Source organism: Zonotrichia albicollis, chromosome 9 (genome assembly GCF_047830755.1).
Source record: "Zonotrichia albicollis isolate bZonAlb1 chromosome 9, bZonAlb1.hap1, whole genome shotgun sequence".
NCBI lineage: Eukaryota > Metazoa > Chordata > Aves > Passeriformes > Passerellidae > Zonotrichia > Zonotrichia albicollis.
The window spans coordinates 38,696,837-38,716,545 of NC_133827.1; the positions used below are offsets into that span (position 1 = coordinate 38,696,837).

The 19,709-nt window shown below is 44.5% G+C and overlaps 1 protein-coding gene across 8 annotated transcripts in view; it reads right to left on the reverse strand.

The window, feature by feature from the left end:
- Positions 1 to 19,709, reverse strand: part of LOC102062060 (uncharacterized) — a 191,920-nt gene that overhangs the window by 19,846 nt on the left and 152,365 nt on the right. For all 8 annotated transcript variants that reach the window (XR_012581682.1, XM_074547471.1, XM_074547465.1 and 5 more), the window contains 7 exons: positions 17,179 to 17,310; positions 14,165 to 14,293; positions 9,820 to 9,948; positions 4,616 to 4,744; positions 2,885 to 3,013; positions 2,276 to 2,401; positions 808 to 936 (listed from right to left, as the gene is read on the reverse strand). Coding sequence is in view for 7 of the 8 variants with exons in the window: in XM_074547471.1 (XP_074403572.1) it covers positions 808 to 936; positions 2,276 to 2,401; positions 2,885 to 3,013; positions 4,616 to 4,744; positions 9,820 to 9,948; positions 14,165 to 14,293; positions 17,179 to 17,310 (903 nt within the window). In the remaining variant the exon portion in view is untranslated. The remainder of the gene's footprint in view (positions 1 to 807; positions 937 to 2,275; positions 2,402 to 2,884; positions 3,014 to 4,615; positions 4,745 to 9,819; positions 9,949 to 14,164; positions 14,294 to 17,178; positions 17,311 to 19,709) is intronic.

Below are 19,709 nucleotides of genomic sequence, written 5' to 3' on the forward strand. Positions count from 1 at the left end.
TTTTGCTCAAGGTTTTTCTCTTGGAAAGCTGAAAGGCAGAGAGTAGCCTCAGAGAAAAGGAAAACAATTCTTATCTCATTTGCTTCTCCTGTGTTTGGCTTATATGGAATACATTTGGAGATTGTTTCACTCAAGGTGATTGCTTGATTGGACTCCAACCTAAGTTATTTTAACTCAGTGGCCAATTAGGGCCAAGCTGTGTCGGGACTCTGGAAGGAGTCACAAGTTTTCATTATTATTATCTTTTTAGCATTCAGTAAGTATCTGTTCTGTATTCTCTAGTATAGTATAGTATAGTATAGTATAGTATAGCATTCTTTAATATAATATAGTATAAGAAAGTAATAAATTAGCCTTCTAATAAGATAGAGTCAGATATATCATTCTCTCCCCTTGTCAGTGGGCCTAAATTTACAATATATAGTAATATATATAAAGCAAGATAGAAGTTTTAGGGTAGAAGCTAGTCCTCTTTCTTCACCTTCTTCTTCATGGGTTTGGGTGGTATTATGTAATTAGACAAAACAGTGCACATAACAAACCACAAGCAGTTAGTTATTAAGTTAAAAATAAAAAATAAGTTAAGTATCATTTCTTAATTAGACAGTTTATCCTTAAAAAAACCTTATAAAATACAACTCCATTTTTAATTTATTAAAATAAAATACTATAAAACTCATGCACCCACCCCTGCGAGCACCCCCAGCCCAGCCCCATGGAACGAGAGTGTGAAAATGCCCAGCCACAGCCATGAGCTTGGGTTTGGGGGGACGTGCACCCCAGCTGATCTGTCCCCTCACCACTCACGTTTGTCACAGTGCCTCCCTCGCCACCCCCTCTCGCAGTGGCAGGCTCCAGTCTGGGGGTGGCAGGAGCGGCCGTGGGCGCAGTCACAGCGCTCCTCGCAGCGCTCGCCGAAAAATCCCGGGGGGCAGCCTGGGGGCAAGCAGAGACAGCAACGTTCCACCTGCTGGGGCATTGATCTGCAAGGCTCAGGCCACAGAGTGCAGCAGCCAGGCTGCTTCTAGTTACTCTTATCAGCACTCTCAGGAGTTCATCAAGGTTATCTGTGGCATTCATGTTTTCTGGAAAAATCCCTTCACCCAAAATTTTTCTCCTGGGAAGCTGGGAAGCCTCAGAGAAAAAGGAAAACAGTAATTATCTGATTTGCTTCTCCTGTGTTTTGCTGCTTTGGAATGTGTTTGGAGATTGTTTACCCACAGGTGATTGTTTTATTCGCTTCTGTTGTGAGTTTTCAGTCTTTGGCCAATCAGTGCCAAGCTGCATTGGAAAGAGTCACAAGTTTTCATTATTATCTTGTAAGCCTTCTGTAAGTAACCTTTCTGTATTCTTTAGTATAGTTTAGTATGGCATTCTTTAATATAATATAGCATCATAAAATAATAAATTAGCCTTCTGAGAACATGGAGTCAGATTCATCACTCCTCCCTTAGTTGGGTCACCCCACAAATACAATAGTTACCAAGACATAAACTGTGCTAAATTAAGGAAGAAGAGGCTGAGAAACAGAATACCAAGACTGCAAGAACGAGATAAAACAGAGGGCTGTGAACCACCTGGACTGCAACCAATACTCTGAGAAGTGCATGCAGAACACATGGACAAGATAGAAGCACCAATCAAGAAGTGTGTAATTAGCATGTGCAGTAGTTTTTAGAATGTATAAATAGGGTATAATCTAAACAATAAATGGCTTCTGCTTAATCATATTGGTTAGTCCTACAGGAGTCCTGCTTCCTGCATCCTGCTGCCTGGGGAGCAGCTTCCACTGGCCACCAGCCAGGATCCTCCCTGCCTGAGCTCCTGCTCAGGAGGATATTTAGCAGATTGCATGGCCAGAAAATATCAGTGAAGATATTAAAAATATTAGAAGCATTTAATGCTGGCTGCTAGTGACTGTGCACAGGAAAGTTTGCAAAGAATGAGTCACAGCCTGGACTGCAAATCCAGACAGGTCCATGGAGAGGGTGATGCTGTTTGCTTTGACACAACTCTGCACACAGGGACAGAGGTTTGAGCAGTGCAAACTGTGCCCACGAACTGCTAGCAGGCAGGGAACAGAGGCAGGAGGAGATAAAATGATTTCAACAAGAGCATGGTCGGAGAGAGACCTGCCTGTGGGTCTGAGATAGGGTGAGAGTGCACAAATCCTGAGTGGCCTGCAGGATACTGGAAATTTAAGATAAAAAACTAGAAAACTGGCAGAAATGGCTGATGGTTCAAATGAAGGATGTGCAGAAAGAGCTGCCCTTACCAGCATCACAGCGCTCCCCGGTCCAGCCAGCGTGGCAGAGGCACTTCCCTGAGGGCAGGTCACACACCCCATGGTGGCAGCTGCAGTTCTGCTCACAGCCCTCTCCAAACTGCCCGGCCCCACACTCTGAAATGGGATGGGGAGGATGATGAGGGTGAGGCTGCAGCAACCTCAGCAGGAACTCCCTCATGCCTCTGCAATATGATGAACCACCTAAACTGGGCTTAAAAACCTTCAGTGAAGGAAACTTTGAAGCCTCCTTTAGGAAAATTCTCTAGAAATACACCACTTTCCTCTTTAAGCCTTTCTTTCCTTCTTTCTCCTTAAATGGAGCTCATTACCTGTCTTCCCTGTTCCCAAGGGACAAAGAATAGATAACTTCTCTCCTCTGCCAGCAAATTGCCAGCACCATGGATATGTTCAAGCTCCAATATCATGTCTCATTTCTGACTAAACAACCCCATTATTTTTTTTTTAACTTCTCCCCACCTGTTGTTTTCCATCCTTTTTCCTCTCGGTCATCTCAAACCAGACCCCGGCACAACTGAACTTCTTTCCAGAGTGAGTGAACCGAGGTGCTGGAGGGCTGGAGGGGGTGGTGGCACTCACCCAGCTCACAGGCTGTCCCTGTCCAGCCCTGGGGACACTGGCACTGGCCGCTCCCAGGGTCACAGGTGGCCTGGCCGTGGCACAGGCAGCGCTGCAGGCAGTTTGCTCCGTACCACCCTGGGGGACAGGCTGCAAGGGGAGACAGGGAAAACCTTCCATCAGGAGGTGCAGGAGAAGGACACAGGTTCAACACCACCCCTCCCACCTTCTGGAAGTTGCTGTGGGAGGTACAACCAAGCAGAAATGGGAAGACAACCAGTAAGGAATTGCTCTGATCATTGTAATGCTGGTCTCGGAACAAAGTAGGTGATGAAGTGAACTAGTGATTCAGCAAATAACCTTGAGACTTTCTGTTTGTACCTACAAAACCCATTTTTTTTGTCCCTTCCAGCTTTCTCAACACTGGGCAGTGCAGCTCCTGACTTCCCTGTCCTCAGAATTTCTTTGTACAGTCCTCCTACAATCACAGCTCCTTCTCTAACTGATCCTGCTGTCCACAGCTGGCTGATGACATTTCATCATTTACCTAATTTTAATTAGAGAAGTCTATGAATTCTTATCACAACCAGTTTCTATGGATAGAACATAATTTTCTGGAAAAACACCAAAAAACAGCTCTGCCATATGCTAGAGTGACACCTCTTTAAGACAGAAACAGGGACAAGATCTGCCTTTGGAAAAGCACAGGCACCAGTGGATGGCTCCTCAAGTCTCACATAATTATTCTACCTCCTCACTTCAAAGAGAAAAGAAATCTCCATACGTGTATTTGAAGAGAAAAGGTGTATTTGAAACAGCTTTTATAACTTTCATTTTGGTTTTGTATTTGTGGCCTTTGGACAAAACAAAAATTTAGGTACATGTCATCAAGCACAGCTTTGTGTCTTCCCAATTTTTAAATCCTTCATGGAAGGATTTAAAAATTCACATCAAGTTTTTAAAGGGGAATGTGCTAAATTTAAATATCACTCTACCCTGCCAGCTCTCATCCCCTTTCCCTAGCAGTCCTCTTGGGATGCTGAAGGGCAGAGGCTGAGAGGAGGTGCTGACTCCAAATCCCTGCTCACCCAGGAGCACCCACAGCAGCATTCCCAGCTCCATGGTACTGCTGCCAGCCCAGGGACCTCGTGGGGAAGGCACAGAACAAGGAGTTCCTGCAATGGGGATGGACAGATTTTCCTACTGCCTGGATGCATGGATTAGGATGTGCAGTGCAAGCCACAGTGCAGCCTTTCTTTGCCAGCCTCTTCTTAAGGCTCTGTGGAGCTGGGCTTGTGCTTAAGCCTCATGTATGGCTCTGATTGCCAAGGCTGGAAGGCTCAATGCCTTTCACATGTTCTGGATTTAGGCTCTGTCTGGAACAGCACAAGGTAATGCCGAGGATCAGTCTGGTGCATGAGACAGCAAAGCAGCCCAGAGAAAAGAAACAGAGCTTCATTTCAGCATCATAATTGGGAGTTTTATGGACCTTTCCTCCCTTCATCAGCCTTCCAAATCAGCTCTCTTTCCATTTTATGGCTGTTTCACCCCTCTGCCCTGAGCACTCTGGGATCCTACAACACAGTGCCACGGATTAATTTAATGGACCAATTCACGTCACCGCAGATCCAAACCCAACCACAACACAGGGCAACGAGCTGAGAGCTAAAATACCAGTGGGCTTTCCCCAAACACAGGTTTTATTTTCCCCCCCTAAAATCCAGAGGCAGGGGTTTGAATTTCCAGCTGTACCTTCTTGGCAGGTGGCTCCTTTCCAGCCCGGGCCACAGAGGCACGTCCCGGTTTCGTGGTGACAGAGAGCTCCATTGTGACACTGACAAGTGCTCCTGCAGCCTGGCCCATAGCTGTTCCCCTGGCAGGCTGCAATGACAGAATTCCATAAAACCCCATCAGGAAGTGTCCAAGGAAGCACAGAGCACAACCCAGTGCCACGGAAATCAGGTTGGAGCTGTGCTCCAGTGACACTTTTCACTTTATAAGGTGCCTAAGTCCATATAAAATCATAGAATATTAAGGTTGGGAAAGATCTTCGAGATCATCAGTCCAACCTTTGGCCAAATACCATTATGATCCTTAAACCAAATGACAAAGTTCTGTGTCTACATGCTTTTTGAACACCTCAAGGAATGGTGACTTCACTGCTCCTGGAAATACATATTTATATTTAAATCCCCATATATTAACCATGTCTGACTCTAGAAACAATAATAGAATAATTTAGGTTTGAAAAGACCTTTAAGATCACCAAGTTCTACTGTTAACTCAGCACTGCTAAGTCCACAATAGCAGCCAACACATAAACTGCAAAAGGCATTTAAAAAAATGTTCTGCAAATTAAGGTCACATAAACTGAAACTGCTCTGCAACACGCTGCAGTTTAGAGATAATGCGTCTTATGAAAGTCTAACCTAATAATGTGGGTTAAAAATATGAATCAGAGCTCATTCTGGAGAGGTTTCTATGGAGGGGCTGGATCACTGGGGGTGATGGATCAGCTGTCATCCCCTGCTCTGCAGAACGTCTTTGTGCTAAACTAATGGTCCAGCAGAACTGCCAGCCTGACAGAGCCCGTATTTATTTGCATCCTGGTCAGAGAACTGACAACTTCATTGTTTTCAGTGTTCATTTTTCACAGCTGGGTGCCTGTGCTCAGCCAGACTCTCATTCTTTGGTCAGAGAGGGGTGATATTTTCAATGAGTTTGGTTAAGCAGCTGGCTCCCAGGTGAAAACTTAACGCAGTCATCTGGTAAGCAAACGCTCTGTTTTCAGTGCTGCTGCCTGTGAAAAATGGCAGTGATAAAATTCCCGCAGTCTCCACCGCACTGGAGATTTGGATAGCTTTGGATGGTGGAGAACAGACAGTTCTGCTACCCTGTTTCCTTCAGATATCACCCAAAATAATACAAAGGGGGTTGATAGAGCTGGATCGCCTCCTTGCAGGGTTTCTGTTCTGCATTGCAGGGGCTCCTGTCAGAGCCTCTCATCCCTGCAGCACCTCTGGCATGCACTGGGGAGGGAAACAGCCTGGATCCCTGATCCAGGAGAGTGTCCTGCACTCGCTGAACGTGACATCTTCCAGGTTTCACAGCCAAACAGTGACTTTTCACCCAAACTTCTCTGCCTTTCAGGGTGTCAGTGAACACAATGCAGTGCTGTGGGAGAGCAAGTCCCTGGTGACAGAAGGGAGCTGTGAAACCACCTTGATCTTGGAGGTGAGCTTGGTTGACAGTCTCTGACCCATTCTCGGCCCTTTTCTCCTCATTTGAGAAAGGCTTCCAGCTTCCCAGCCTGGTTCTCAGACACCATTTCTCCCTGGACTTCTTTTCTACACTGCTCGTTCTTGTCATCACTTGGACCCTATCCATGCTGAAACCACAAGAAAGAGCAGGAGCTCAATCCCATCACAGCTAAAAGTTTGTTCTGCAAATGAAGTTTCATTGCCAAGTGAAAAGTTCAGCACATCTACAGAGCTCTGGCTCGGGTTTTGGGAGCAGAACTAAATATTTCCACAATACAGACCAGAACTATAGCACAACCAAGCCAAAGGAAAAACCAGCTCATCACCAGATCCCTTGACTGGTTACCAGTGGTTTGTGGGAGGTTTTTTGGAGTATGTGTGCAAAGCTCTTGTTACACTTACCAAAAAGACAATAGGGTGTTTCTGTGAAAATTCTGGTAAGAACGCAGAAATTTGTGGAGAAGAAAATTTTAACTATTCTACTGGGTAGACACAAATGCTGTTTAGCTTCCTGGTGGGACAATCCTGATTTTCAAAGTACTTTTCTGAAGATTTAGGGAAAAAGTGATATACTGAAGCTATTTCATGGAGTTCCACAACTGAATGTACAAATATCCCTGGGCCTCTTCTTTCTTCATGATGAGAGAAAAGACATAACTTAATCCAAAGGTTTAAATTAGTAGACTTCCTCCTGGTTCAAAATTTTCCTCTTAGTGTCTTTCCTCTGCAAGAGGAGGATTTATTTTTTTGCAGTTTTTAAAATCCTTCTTCCATGCAGAGTGAGAAACACATGAAACTGGAGACTTTTCTTCCAGTCTGGAAGTCAACAGCCATCAAAACTGCCCAGGAGAAAAGGAAAATGACGGGCTCTAATGTTCTATAGGGTGTCCAATAGCTTGGATTTCAAGTGACTTTAATGGATTATTCTCCACAAAATGAAGCTTTAGCTTTAAAAGAACAGGGAATCTGCAAATTCAAGTGCTCAAACACCACGAAATGTCAAACCCCTGTTATCAGTGCCTCTGGCTGAGCACATTTTTCTGTAGTTATTTTTTTTTCAAACCAGTGTGGTCTCTTTTTTACCACAAGGAGCCACTTCAGTCAAGATTCTGCTGAGCTCCAACAGCTCCAGAAAGAGGCATGTTTAGTACTGACAGAATTAAGGCAAAATTCAGATGTTGAATTGTGTACATCTGCTACAGACCATATGCAGCATGAGAGTTTTGGAGGGTTTGGTTGGCTGTTTTCAAGTTTGCAAACTTTGGATGAATTTGCAGTGAATCAGAATGGTTTGGGTTGGAAGGGGCCCTAAAGATCATCAATTTCCAAGCCCTCTATCAAGAAAAAGAATACCCTGAAATGATCAGGTTGTTCCTTCCATCTAACCTGGCCTTGAACACTTCCTGGGATGGGGTATTCAGAAAGGAAGGTTACATCACTATCACAAAGAAATGCCAAATGTCTGGTCAAAAACAAAAACCAAAATCAAACCAAACCAAACCAACAAAACAAAACCAAAACAAACAAAGCAAAAACAAACAAACAAAAACAAACAAACAAACAAGAAAAAAAAAGAGAGAGAGAATAGGCAACATACTTTTCCTAAGCCTCTTTCTTGGAAACCTAAAATACCTCAGGTGGACACTCCAAAAAATCCCCAAATAAAATCTCCAAGCACAAACTGAAGCTGAGGCAGAGCTTGCTTGGCAGATTTCAGCCCAGATTAACATAATTCATTTTCAAACAACTGAAACCCAGGGTCTGGTAATGGAAAGCATTAGGCAGCTTCAACAAAAGGCATCACTGTCCGTACTGCCTGTAATTAGATAGCAGAGTATAAAACTCACTGCATGGCTGGTTTAGGATCAATTCAAATCCCATGATGCCAAAATTATTCCTCAATATCCTCCAGCACATTGCCTGCAATCTGATTACTTCCACACGAGTGCTGTCCTTCCAGCTGCTGGAGCTGGTGGGTCCCAGGAACAGGCAAGGTGAATATTAAACACCCTGGGAGGATGGGGAGGGCTGAGCTGCCTTGCTCTGAGCAGCTCTGGAGCAGCATGGATGTAAAATCAAAGTGAAGATCCCTCACTTGGCCAAGAGGAAAGGAGGAGACAGCCTGAACTGTGAGCTGACCTCTCACTCATGGAGGCCTTGGGGGCTTTGGCCGTAGGAGGAATAAATCAGCCCAGCACAAAGCTCTAATGGCTCTGGCACAAGACAATAAATAGGGTTCTTTCCCTAATGTGAGCAGAGCAGGGCACCAGAGGCCATGGAGAAGGAGCTGCAACTCTTAATTGAATTGAATGAAATACACAGCAAAGCTTCCCATCCCTAATGCTAAGGATCGGGGAAGGGGCAAGGTGACACACTGCCCATGCTGTGGCAGGAAAAACAGGCTGTGACCAAGGAGCAAATATTGCACCTGTTCAGCAGCACCTCTTCTGACCTGTGGGATGGGAAAGTGGCTCTGGGCTCCTTCTGTTCTGTGCTCACTCCACTAATCCACACCCAAAGGCTGTGCTGCCACCAGCATCTTCAGGTGGCGGCAGGTGGAGAGCCAAGTGCTCCTCTGGGAGGGCATGAGGAGGCAAAAACCTGCAGTGGTGGGATGTAAGGAAAAGTGTCTAAAATGGGGAAGATTCAGCAGAACTGACCCACCTGTAAACAACAGAGCAGAGGATTTTGCAGGAGAAGCCTTCTCAGAAGATAGGCTGTGTTGAGTGGTGAGGGGAAATATTATGAAGAGCAAGCACTGCCCTCAGACAGGGCTGATGATAAAATAGTGTATGGCTGAAGAACAGCATTGCCTCAATACAAGCAACATTTCTCTCTATTTTCTAAAGTAAACCACTTTTCTATTGCAGAAAGCCATGACCTATGGATTAAAGAAGTGTTCCCTCCCAGAGCTGGCACGCTGTGCAGCTGCCCTGGAGCCCAGCTCTGCACCCCAGTCCTGCAGACAGCACTCATATTTTCAAAAGGAAGCTTAGACCATGACATCATCCTAAAGGAAAACAAGGAAGCTGAGAAGCTAAAACCTGAAAATCTTAAAAAAGCCCACTTATTTGTTAAACTTTGCAAATAGGCTCAGTGATCTCCACATGTAATACCATGCAGCTAAAGAAAATTACCTAATTTCCCATGAAATGCAATGAAAAATTTCTCAGAATAGCCAATTTGATACATGTATACATACAAGCACTTTGTTAGCTTAAAAGCTGTGGGATAATCCACACTTTTGAACACATAGGAAGCTGAAATTTATTTTAAAACAAATAACTTCCCTAGTAATTATTAAAAACCTATTTTGTCACACTCAAATAACAAAATAGTCCCAGGTCTGATTTTTCCACTTTGCACATTTTGTAATCTGACACTTTATAATTGATAATTAGATGAGATACACCAGAAACAGACACACAACATTTAATCTCTTAATGTCACACAAAAATAAAGCAGGGAGCTGTCATATGGCAGGAGACAGCTCTGCTATTTAAAACCTGATGCTTATCATGTTTGATGAGTTAAAAAAACAAACTATTAGAAAGAGCTGGTGATTTAACACAGCCACCAAAAATTGCTCCTTTTTTGGGCATATTTGGGAAGGGAGGTGAGCTGTCTGGAAGAGTGTCCTGCAGGGCACTGTCCCATTCCCAGAGGAGGTTTGGGGTGATTCTGCTCTGTACTCACGCTGCTCGCAGCTCTCCCCCAGCCAGCCTGGCAGGCAGTGGCACGAGCCCAGCACGTGGTCACAGCCAGCAGCATTCTTGCACTTGCACACCTGGTGGCAGTCAATCCCAAAGAATCCGTCTGGACAAGCTGGAAATGCAAAACATTCCTTTTTAGCACAGTTTTTCTGCACAAATTCCACCTCGTCTTTTCACGGATGCTTAAGAAGCGAAGTGGCACCAAGGGTTAAGCCTGCCCAGTTCTGCTACAGTGCATCTTGGAAAAACGTGACCCCTTTACACAAGCAACAGATTCCTGCACAGGGAAACAGGGCTGAGAATATTGAAAAGCCATAAAACAAATGAGAGAACGGAGCTGGGTTCACACCAGCTGTTCCTTGTGCCTCTGTAATGGACAGAGGAAATAATTCAACATAACACCAGACTCCAGGGCCATCCCTGCTGACCTCCCTCCCTTTGGAAATCTGAAACTTCTGCTCCCATTTACTGTCCTGACACTTTTCTAAAGATTCTTTAACAGTGAACCTAAGCTACAGTGGTGCAGTTCGGTGCTGGAATGAAAAACCGGCAAAGTGAATGAGCAGAGAAAACCAAGACAAATTAAATGTAGCAAAACAACCCTAGGGAGCTGAAGGAGCTCTGCACCTTCATCTGGAACTGAACCTGGACTAAGGAAGAGCAGCCCCATGGATTCAATTTTTATCTGTACCAGTGCTGACAGCAGTGAACATAAGGATCAGAGCTTGTCAGTGGGCCACATCATTCCCCAAATGCTGCATTACAAGAACAATAAGGCTGCTATGCAGAGTTTAAAAATATATTCTCCATTTAGCCTTAATTTAACTTCTCTGTGTGTGTTTAGATTATATAAGTGCATATATTATGTCACACAGTACAGTATCTTATGTTACACTAAGTAATAACATCTATAGATACACAACTGCACATCATTCTTTCCACAGAATCCCTGAATCAACCTCAGGAGTGATGGTGCTCACAAAATAAGCAGTAATTCAGTAAAATAAGCAGTAAATTCAGTAAATAAACAGTAAATTCAGTAAAATAAGCAGTAAATTCAGTAAATAAGCAGTAGTTCAGTAAAACTTGTCTCTTTGTCCTCCTGGTTCAATATAAACTCTTATTTAAAATCCAGTTCTCACACTTTTACCATGAAAGCAGAATGACTGGATTCCCAGGAGAATCTTACAATGATTACCACCATCTACACTGACCAACAGCCCTCCACACTAATTCACAGCCCTCTACCAGGTCAGAGTAACACTGGTGTCATCCAAGAATGGTTTAGGTTGAAAGGGATCTTAAAGATCATCTGTCATCAACATCCCTGCCATGGGCAGGGACACCTTCCACTGCTGCTCCAGCCCCATCCAACCTGGCCTTGCACATTCCCAGTGAGCTCTCCCTGTACATCTTCCACTGTTGGACTCTTCTGTCCCTTTTTTTGCCACTCACATACAGAAGCTGGCTGGTGGCACTGCTAGCAGCACCCACCAAAAATGATTCATTTTCCTCTGGTAATGCGAGACCTTGTGAAGGAACAGACATTATTTCATCAGTGTTCTGCTTGTATCACTTGCGGCTTTCAAGAAAATTCAAAGGAAGCCTTTCCTAGATTGCTCTCACAGACTGAAATAATTTCTTTGTAGATTATTTTGTTTTCAGCCTTATTTGCAATCGTTACCCGCTCTGCAACTGAAACAGTTTTGCTGCTTTTGAAACTCCTTTGAAAGAGTCACAAGATTCACAAGGTTCATTTTCACAAAGCACTGAGCAGAGCTGAAAGATGGAGCAGGCATGTAGCACCTTCAGAAATGTCTAATTTTCTTTTACAGAGTGTCTTGATAGCTTTATTCTTCCCCATCATTATCACATGTGACCACAGCACAACTGCAGAGGCAGCAGCACCACGGAGTGGTACCAGATGAAGAGCAGCTGATCAAAGGTGACTCAGGGCAGAGCAGAACTGAGGTGCTGATGGACAGACAAAAGTACTTTGAAGAGTGTGAGGTCTTTTGTCAGCATCCTGTGGCTCAGAGCACAGAAGTTCAGTCAGCTCCTGAATAATTCACAGCAAGGTCTCATGAAACAGCAGCCCTGGAGCAAAAGTGTCTCCTGCTATGAGTGAGCTTGGAAACTGTCCTGTGCTGCTGGGTGGTGATGATGATGATGGTGTGGGTTTGGCTGTTATTTGTATTACTGACAGATTATATAGATAGATTGAGACTCACCAAGGACTAAGATTACATTAACAATTCTAATAAATATTAATAAGAGGTGATGGAAATTTGCGGTAAATAAGCTTGGAAATGGTCACTAAAGTGGTGTTTTGCAACAGAGTAGCTAAACCTATGAATTCATACTGAGGGCAGCAAATTAATGAAAAGGAACAGCAGCTTCCCACAAAAATGGGAAGAAACTTTCCCAAATGAAAATCAAAAATCCAAAGGCAAATTCTGGGATTTCTGCAGTCAGCTTGAATCCAGATCCCGTACTGCCACAATGCAAAATTCCGAAAGCAACGACTGCAGGTTCAAACACCCTTGCTGTGCAGGGCTGATATTAATTATTAATATCAACCAAAATCCCATTTTGTAAGGGACTGTCTTCTCCCAGGACTTTGAACTTAGAAGGGTGCAAAAGCCTGAGTTTCAACATTTCCGTGATGACGGAGCAGTCCTTCCCAGCCACGGGCTGAGGCACCAGCAGGATGTGTGAAGTCCAAGGCAGCCAGGGCTCGATGTGAATTTCTGCCTGCAAGGCACAGAGCCTGGCCAACGTGGGTGGATTGCCAAGAGGACGGCAAAAAGCACATCCCTGCCAGAAGGAAACCCTGCCAGTCTCCCAGTCACTCCAAACAGAAGCGCTGCAGCTCCTCCCAGAGAAGGTGCCAAGAAGGTTCTACCAAGGGCAAACCACCCACATGTTCTCCTCCCTCGGCGCCTTTTGGAAGCTGCCAAACTGTTCTGGTTGAAACTTCCTAAGTTAAGAGGTAACCCGGGTCAGCTGAGAGCAAACACTCTGCCTTCCTGAGGAAAAACACGTGGAAAACAGTGTTTTACAGAGCCCTAAATTTCACTCTCCCCTCCACAATCTTCTTTCAGGAATTAAAAAAACAGACAAAAATGTCCAACATTACTGATTTGGAAGCTGAGATTTGTTCCTTTTTTTCCCACCAATAGAATCCCCCAGTTTTCTCCATATTGCTCACACCTATTCTGGCAAAGACTGTTTAGCCTCTTTGTTCCCATTATAATTCCTGTTGGAATGAAGAGATTTACACAACAACACAGATAACTGCCTTGTTTTTTTTCCAATAAAAATACAATAACTTAAAAAAACCCAGTAGATTTGGGTAAACAGATTTCAGCTAAACTGTATTAAAAAGGGACATAGTGAAGACACCATAAATTATGAGATGCAATTTGCAGCAGAACCTTGGAAAGAATTTTTTTTTATCACAGTCCCTGGTAAGAAAGAGAGGGAAACAACAATAAGGAATATTAACTCCAACCTGTGGGTGCCTTGCCACACTCCTGGTCAGGCTGTGGAGCATCTTCCTTCCCATGAGAGGGCAGCAGCTGCCTGCAAGAGCTGTCACTTCCCTCCATCCTCGCTGCTGAAACTGGCTGATAAAGCTGCTTTCCATGCAAAATAGCTGTGACTTTGGTTCAAATACCATAATTTGCAGAATCTTCAGTCACCTACACTTAACCTTCACAGCACCTGAATGGCCCTGTGCTGTTTCTCTTTTATTTTTTTATGCAAAAAATCTGCAAAACTATGCAGCATGACAGCAACCTCCTGTGATAACGCCATGGACTGACTCACCATAATGTAGAATCCAGTCCAACCTTGCCAACACTTTACCAAATGGCTAGGTGATAGAAGAGTAGACAGAATAGAATTGGATTTATTTAAGTTAGAAGTGAATCTTTCCTGAAGAGTTCCACAGGGATGATGCACACATCCATGTTTTTCTCGAAAGCACTTCAGGAGGCACTGGAAACAAGCAGGCATAAGGCTGAACAAGCTTCTCCCTGCTCAGTGCCCAAATAGTGGGACTCTGCTTGAAAAGAGTCTTCATAAAAATGTGATACATCAGAAGCCTTCAGCATATATCTAATTTTAACCATGTGAAAACACGTGCCCAGCATTTGGCACCCAGCACGATGCTCTGCTGAGTTAGGAGGGGAGCTCACATTTCAATATCGGCTTCCAATAAAGTTCAGCCGTTCATTTAGATCCAATGCTGTCAATTGTAAAACCTGCTCTTTGAACAAAAACCAAGACAAATTCTCCATGAATCCTAAAGAGACCAGCAGTACCTTTTTCACAGAAGGTTCCTGTCCAGCCCGCTGTGCAGGTGCAGGCTCCGCTGACGTGGTCGCAGGCAGCTCCGTTCTGGCACTGACAGCTGGACTCACAGCCCGGGCCAAAGCTCCCCTCAGGGCACCCTGCAGCACAGGAACCACAACCAGAGCAGGGGTTAATGCCAGAGCAGATCAGGGATCAATAGAGAATTTTACATGCATGGGAAATCTGACCATTTCCAAAATAATCAAGGCATAAAGGTAACGGATTAAAAGTAAGATCTGAGTGTCCCCCCTGAGGTTCAGGTAAGTTGGGCTACATTCAAGATCTATTTTAGAAAAATTCCAGAGTGCTGAGAGACTAAATTCTGCACAGAAAATGAACACCTTCTATTGCAAAGCCTGAAACTTCACACGACACTTTGCCCACTGGTCTGGAGTTGCTTATGTGCACATCTCTGGGACTTCATCAGCTGGGAGAGGAGAAGCTCCTCTGCTTTCCTGCAAATCCTCTTTCCCCAGAAAGCTGGAGAAAATATGAAATGTGTTGGTTGCCTTCACAAAGCTCCAAATTGAATGCTGCACACTTTACTTTCATGCTCTGCTTCGAAAGATTCAAGTGAGAACATTACATCTGCGGGACAGATTAACAATTACATTTCCACAGCAGTTAATGTGAGGAGTTTTAAAAGATTTGCATGGTACTAACTATCAGCAGAAAGAAAACATTTGAGAATGAAAATAATTTCTTCCAGGATTATAGGAAAATCAATTAAGACCAGGGCCAGTTGCCTAATTCACATTGGATATTTTGGACAGGCTGAAACACAGAGATAGACTTGGCTAAATACAGTATTACAGGGCCTCTACTCATGTTTGAAGGTCTTGTGAACATCCCTCTAAACGAGTTATGGAGATTACTGCCAGATCTCTTCTAGAAGTCTATGATTTTAGCATTTACAGCTATGAAGTGATTTTCAGGCAATCTGGAAGGAATCAGAGAGAACAGAAAACAAGAATCCTCAAAACCAGCTCCATGTCTGGAATAGGGGGGTGGGTTTGGTGTTGTTTGTTTGGTGCCATGGGTGGGCAGTGATTGGAGCTGGCAGGAATTCAGCTGCTCCTGCAGCTCAGTGACTCTGCCAACTGTGTGTGTTACAGAGGAGCTGGGAGAAGAGAAAGGTACCTTAAGTATTTCTTGGCTTTCAAAGAGTCAAAAAATGGGACATTGTTTAAATGTAAGTTAGAATCAATTTTTTTGCACTTACAGGTGAAATCCCTTCCTCTTCCCAAAGATGCACATCACTGTTTAACAAATAAATACATAGAGGTGCACTTGTGCCTTAAAAGCCTGATCCTTCTCCATGTTTCCTTTTCAGCTGAAATTTCAGTCAGAGAATCTGTGCAAGGGAAATGGTGCTGCAGTGCAGCAAGAGGTGTGGGGCTCTCAGCAGAGCTCCCTTCAGGTGTTTAGCCCAGAGCTGAGGCTTTTCAAGGTGATGGCAAAGGGTCAGAGCACTTCACAAATGATTTCACAGTCCACAGCACAGAGAATCTGCCCCTGCTCCAGCAGGCACAGGCTGCTGTGATGCGTGTCAGGATCCAGCCACCCCGACAGAGAACTGAGCTCCTGCCAGGGGAAGGAGCCCAGCCTGCAGGGAGAAGAAAGGGATGCCTGGGGAGCAGATGAAATATCCAGGGACAGTGAGGATTTCACCTCCAAAGCAGCATAAAATTATGGGAAGAACTATGGTTTTCATAATCTTGTGGGCACACATACACACACATATATATATATATATATATGTGCAATTTGAAACATATATATATACACACGAACACAAAGGGATAAAAAGCAGACTAAATGCAATAGAAAGCCCACAGATAGAACTTTAAGGACTGCCTGATGTTTTGTCAGTGGCGATGGCTTCACTGACTCCCTTCGCAGCGAGGATCACAAGCAGCTATTTGGCCACTCTGTCTCTGCATAGATGCTATTTTGAGAGAGATCAAGAGTGAAAGAGAAGCAGAGCTGGCAGCTCCTTCTCTGGGAGCTGGTCCTCCCCACATACTGTCCTTCCATTCCCTCTGTGCCAACAGCAACAAGGGCTGCATGATCAACTTTCCAGGCTTTCTTGTCTTAGGTCACGGTTCCAGATTAATTGTTTTGACATTTCTGTGTGACACCAGCAGTTAATCCTGCCCACGCTACTGAGGCTCTGGTAGCTACATCTGTGCTACTGTAAGATTGTTAAACTAGTAGATAAAATGTTTGTTTTATTTAACAACATCAATATAATCAATAATAATAGTAATAGCAGCTTAACTATGCAACTTACTGCCACAAGATGAAGTGGATTCCAAATGCTTGCATGAAATGAAAAAGAAAATAGGCACATTAATTGGAAAAAAAATTAAATCAAGCTGTATTAAATATAGAGATATTGCTTCTGTCTCATGGAGCTCCTGAATAAGAAATTGATGGTACCTGGGGAGACATATGAGAAATTGACTATGAGCCTGTTTTCATATGCTTGAAGCATCTGTGACTGACCTCAGTTAGAGGTGAATGTTAAGGTGAGGGTCATGGGCCTCTGATAAGACCATCGCACATTTTTGTTTTTAATAAATACAGGACTCCAAAAAATCCTGGTTTTCCTTCTGTTATGTACATGTGAAGCATTTCTATGTGCCTGACCTGAAAAAGAGATTTACGAAGGGTAAGTGCTGCCCTAAAACTGAATAAGTAAAACCAATACGGAAACTCTTAGGCCACAACCCAAATACACATCAATCCTATCCCTCTCAAGAGATCCTAACACTAAAAATAGCTGCTGGGTCCAAAACAAGGCTGAAAATACCTTTTCTGGAAATCCAATTAGGCAAAGCATCTAACCCCGGTGAAACGCGAGAGCGCGGCGCGGGGCACAGCGGGGGCGGAACAGCCTGGGAGCGTTCCTGCGGGGAACGAGCAGGAAAACACAACTTCCAGGGATGTGGGAGCAGGGGTTTGAGAGGCAGGCACTTACTGAGCTGGCAGTGCTGCCCGGTGAACCCTGGCTGGCAGGAGCAGGTGCCCGTGGCGGGGTCGCAGCCGCCGTCGCCGCCGTCGCAGGCGCAGGAGTTGGTGCAGTCCCGGCCCCAGTGGCCGCTGCTGCAGGCTGCCAAGGGAAAGGGGGTCACATCCAGCACCACCCCAAAACCCTGCTGCACATCCATGTGAGAGAACACAGAATACACAAAATTCTACAGGACTGAACTCCCGGCTGCAGGACAGGTGCAAATTGTGGAAATGAAGACTGGTTTTGCTGGTCCCTTTCAGCTGGAAACAGGCAGATATTGTCTCATCCACATAAAACTAATCATTTGAAGTCATAAAACTAATAATTCATTATCTGGCTCAGGGGAAATTTAGGTTAGATGTTAGGAAAAGTTTTTACTGAAAGAATGTGTCCTGGTTTAGGACAAATTTGGGAGAGAACCTTCAGAGGGTTCCTCTAGAAAGCAGATTCAAGCGGCACATTCAAGTGGCTGAAGAGTGACAAAGATATTGCTCTTATCTTTATCCAGAGTGATAAAGTTCTGGAACCATCTGCCCAGGGAGGTGGTGGAATTACCACCCCTGGGTGGGCTTAAAAAAAGAGTGGGTGTGGCACTCGGTGCCATGGTTTAGTTGAGGTGGTGTTAAGGCATGGGTTGGACTTGGTGATCCTAAAGGTCCCTTCCAACCCAGTGATGATGCGAATCCACACCCATCAGTCACAAATCTATTATTTCATGGAAATAAAATCTCAGCTATTGACTCACTCACTGAAAATCTGCATAACCAGAATTAGCTAATGGGTTTAACCAGACAGATTTGGGAGCACCCTCCTTGCTTTCCCCCAAATACTGGGAAATGCAGCATGGACACAAAGGAATCTCACAATGTTTGTTAAAGCAACTTACTGCTTTCATCCTAAAATCGCACAGCACTGACACAATTACACCAATGTACCACAAAATGTCCTTTCTTTTGAGTAAAGGATGAAGATGAAAGTGCCAATTAGGGCAACAGAAACCTGGTTTTGGAGTTGGGAATCTGTTTAATGCCTGGTCTGCAATAGCTGGAGGAGCTGCTCTACCAAGATACCACTGCAAAACAATTTTTCTCAGATCTTATCCTGAATAGAAATAAAAGCTTTCCTTTGTCATGGTCTCACAATTCTCTAGACAGCTCAGGGAGTTGTGAAAAGCCAACCCAGTGGCTCTACACGCTACCAACTGGTTTGATTTTTAAAATATGCATATGGGTGGAAACTTCAGATTTTCCCAGCATTTTCTTCAGTACAGAGCCTGAGAAGTCAGGTGCAAAACTTGCTGCTATCAACACTGCCAATTCAATGACTTTATGTGTTTAAGACCAAGTTTAGAGAGAGGCTTGTCTCTGTTGGTTTTTTGCAAGAGGCATCACAATGAATCAAGCAGAAGAGATGTGTCACAGGAAAAGAGAGGATGGCTTCACATTTATATGGTGCCATCCAAAAAGGGCAAATCTACTCTCTCACACAGCCACCAATATGGAGAGCGATGCTAAAGTCAACAGAAGGATGCTCTGCTCTTCCACAGAACAGAAATTTTCACAGCATTTATATTCCCAAGTTAAAAAGTGACCTTTAGACACACGACTGTACATGCCACTCACTTGTTGAATAAATCTCCCCTAAACAAAATGAGAAATGGAAAATTAATCTCAAAACTAATCTGCACTGAAAATGAAAAACAAAACTGTCTGTCAGTCAAAATGCTGACAGGACAGATGGTATTGGGCAAAGGGATCCATAGTGTTGAAATAAGAGCTTATATCAATACTTTGCGCTTCATCAGCCATCTATTTCAATGCTTTGAACCTGGATAATGAAGGATTATAACCACCCAGGCTGTGCAAACCCACAAACACACCGTTTGAGAAGCAGTAAGATTAGCAAAACTATATTAAAAAACTGTAATAAACTAAGAGCAAACAGAGCAGGTCCCCAGGAGGCGTCGTGTGCCCTGACTTACGGTGCTTGCAGTCGTGGCCCGTCCAGCCCGGGGGACAGGAGCACTCCCCGGTGACGTGGTGACACTGAGCACTGCTGCCACAGCTGCACAGCCACAGGCAGCCCTGCCCACAGTGCCCATCGGGGCAGGCTGCAAACAGAGACAGGCTGGGACTTCACCCAGATCACAAAGCCTGGCCACAGGCAGCCACAGCTCACCCCCCAAAAACGGCTTCAGCTGAATCCAGGAGTCAAAACAGCAACACTGAAATATCTGGGATCCCCACCCTGGGCGTCTGGGGCTGAGTCCTGGAATGTGGGAACAGCCTGGGTACTCCTGTGCATCAGGCTGTTTCCTCAGTGGAGAAAAACCTTCCTCAAAAGCCATTTTATGACTAACAAGAATTAAAAACGTGCCACCACCAAGGTTTGCACAAAGCAGAGCTGTTCTGAGAGCCTCTGTGCAGCTCAACAGCCACACTCAGGCAGCCTTTTAACACCCAGAGGCTGAAGAGCAGCACAGAACAGTTCCCTGAACT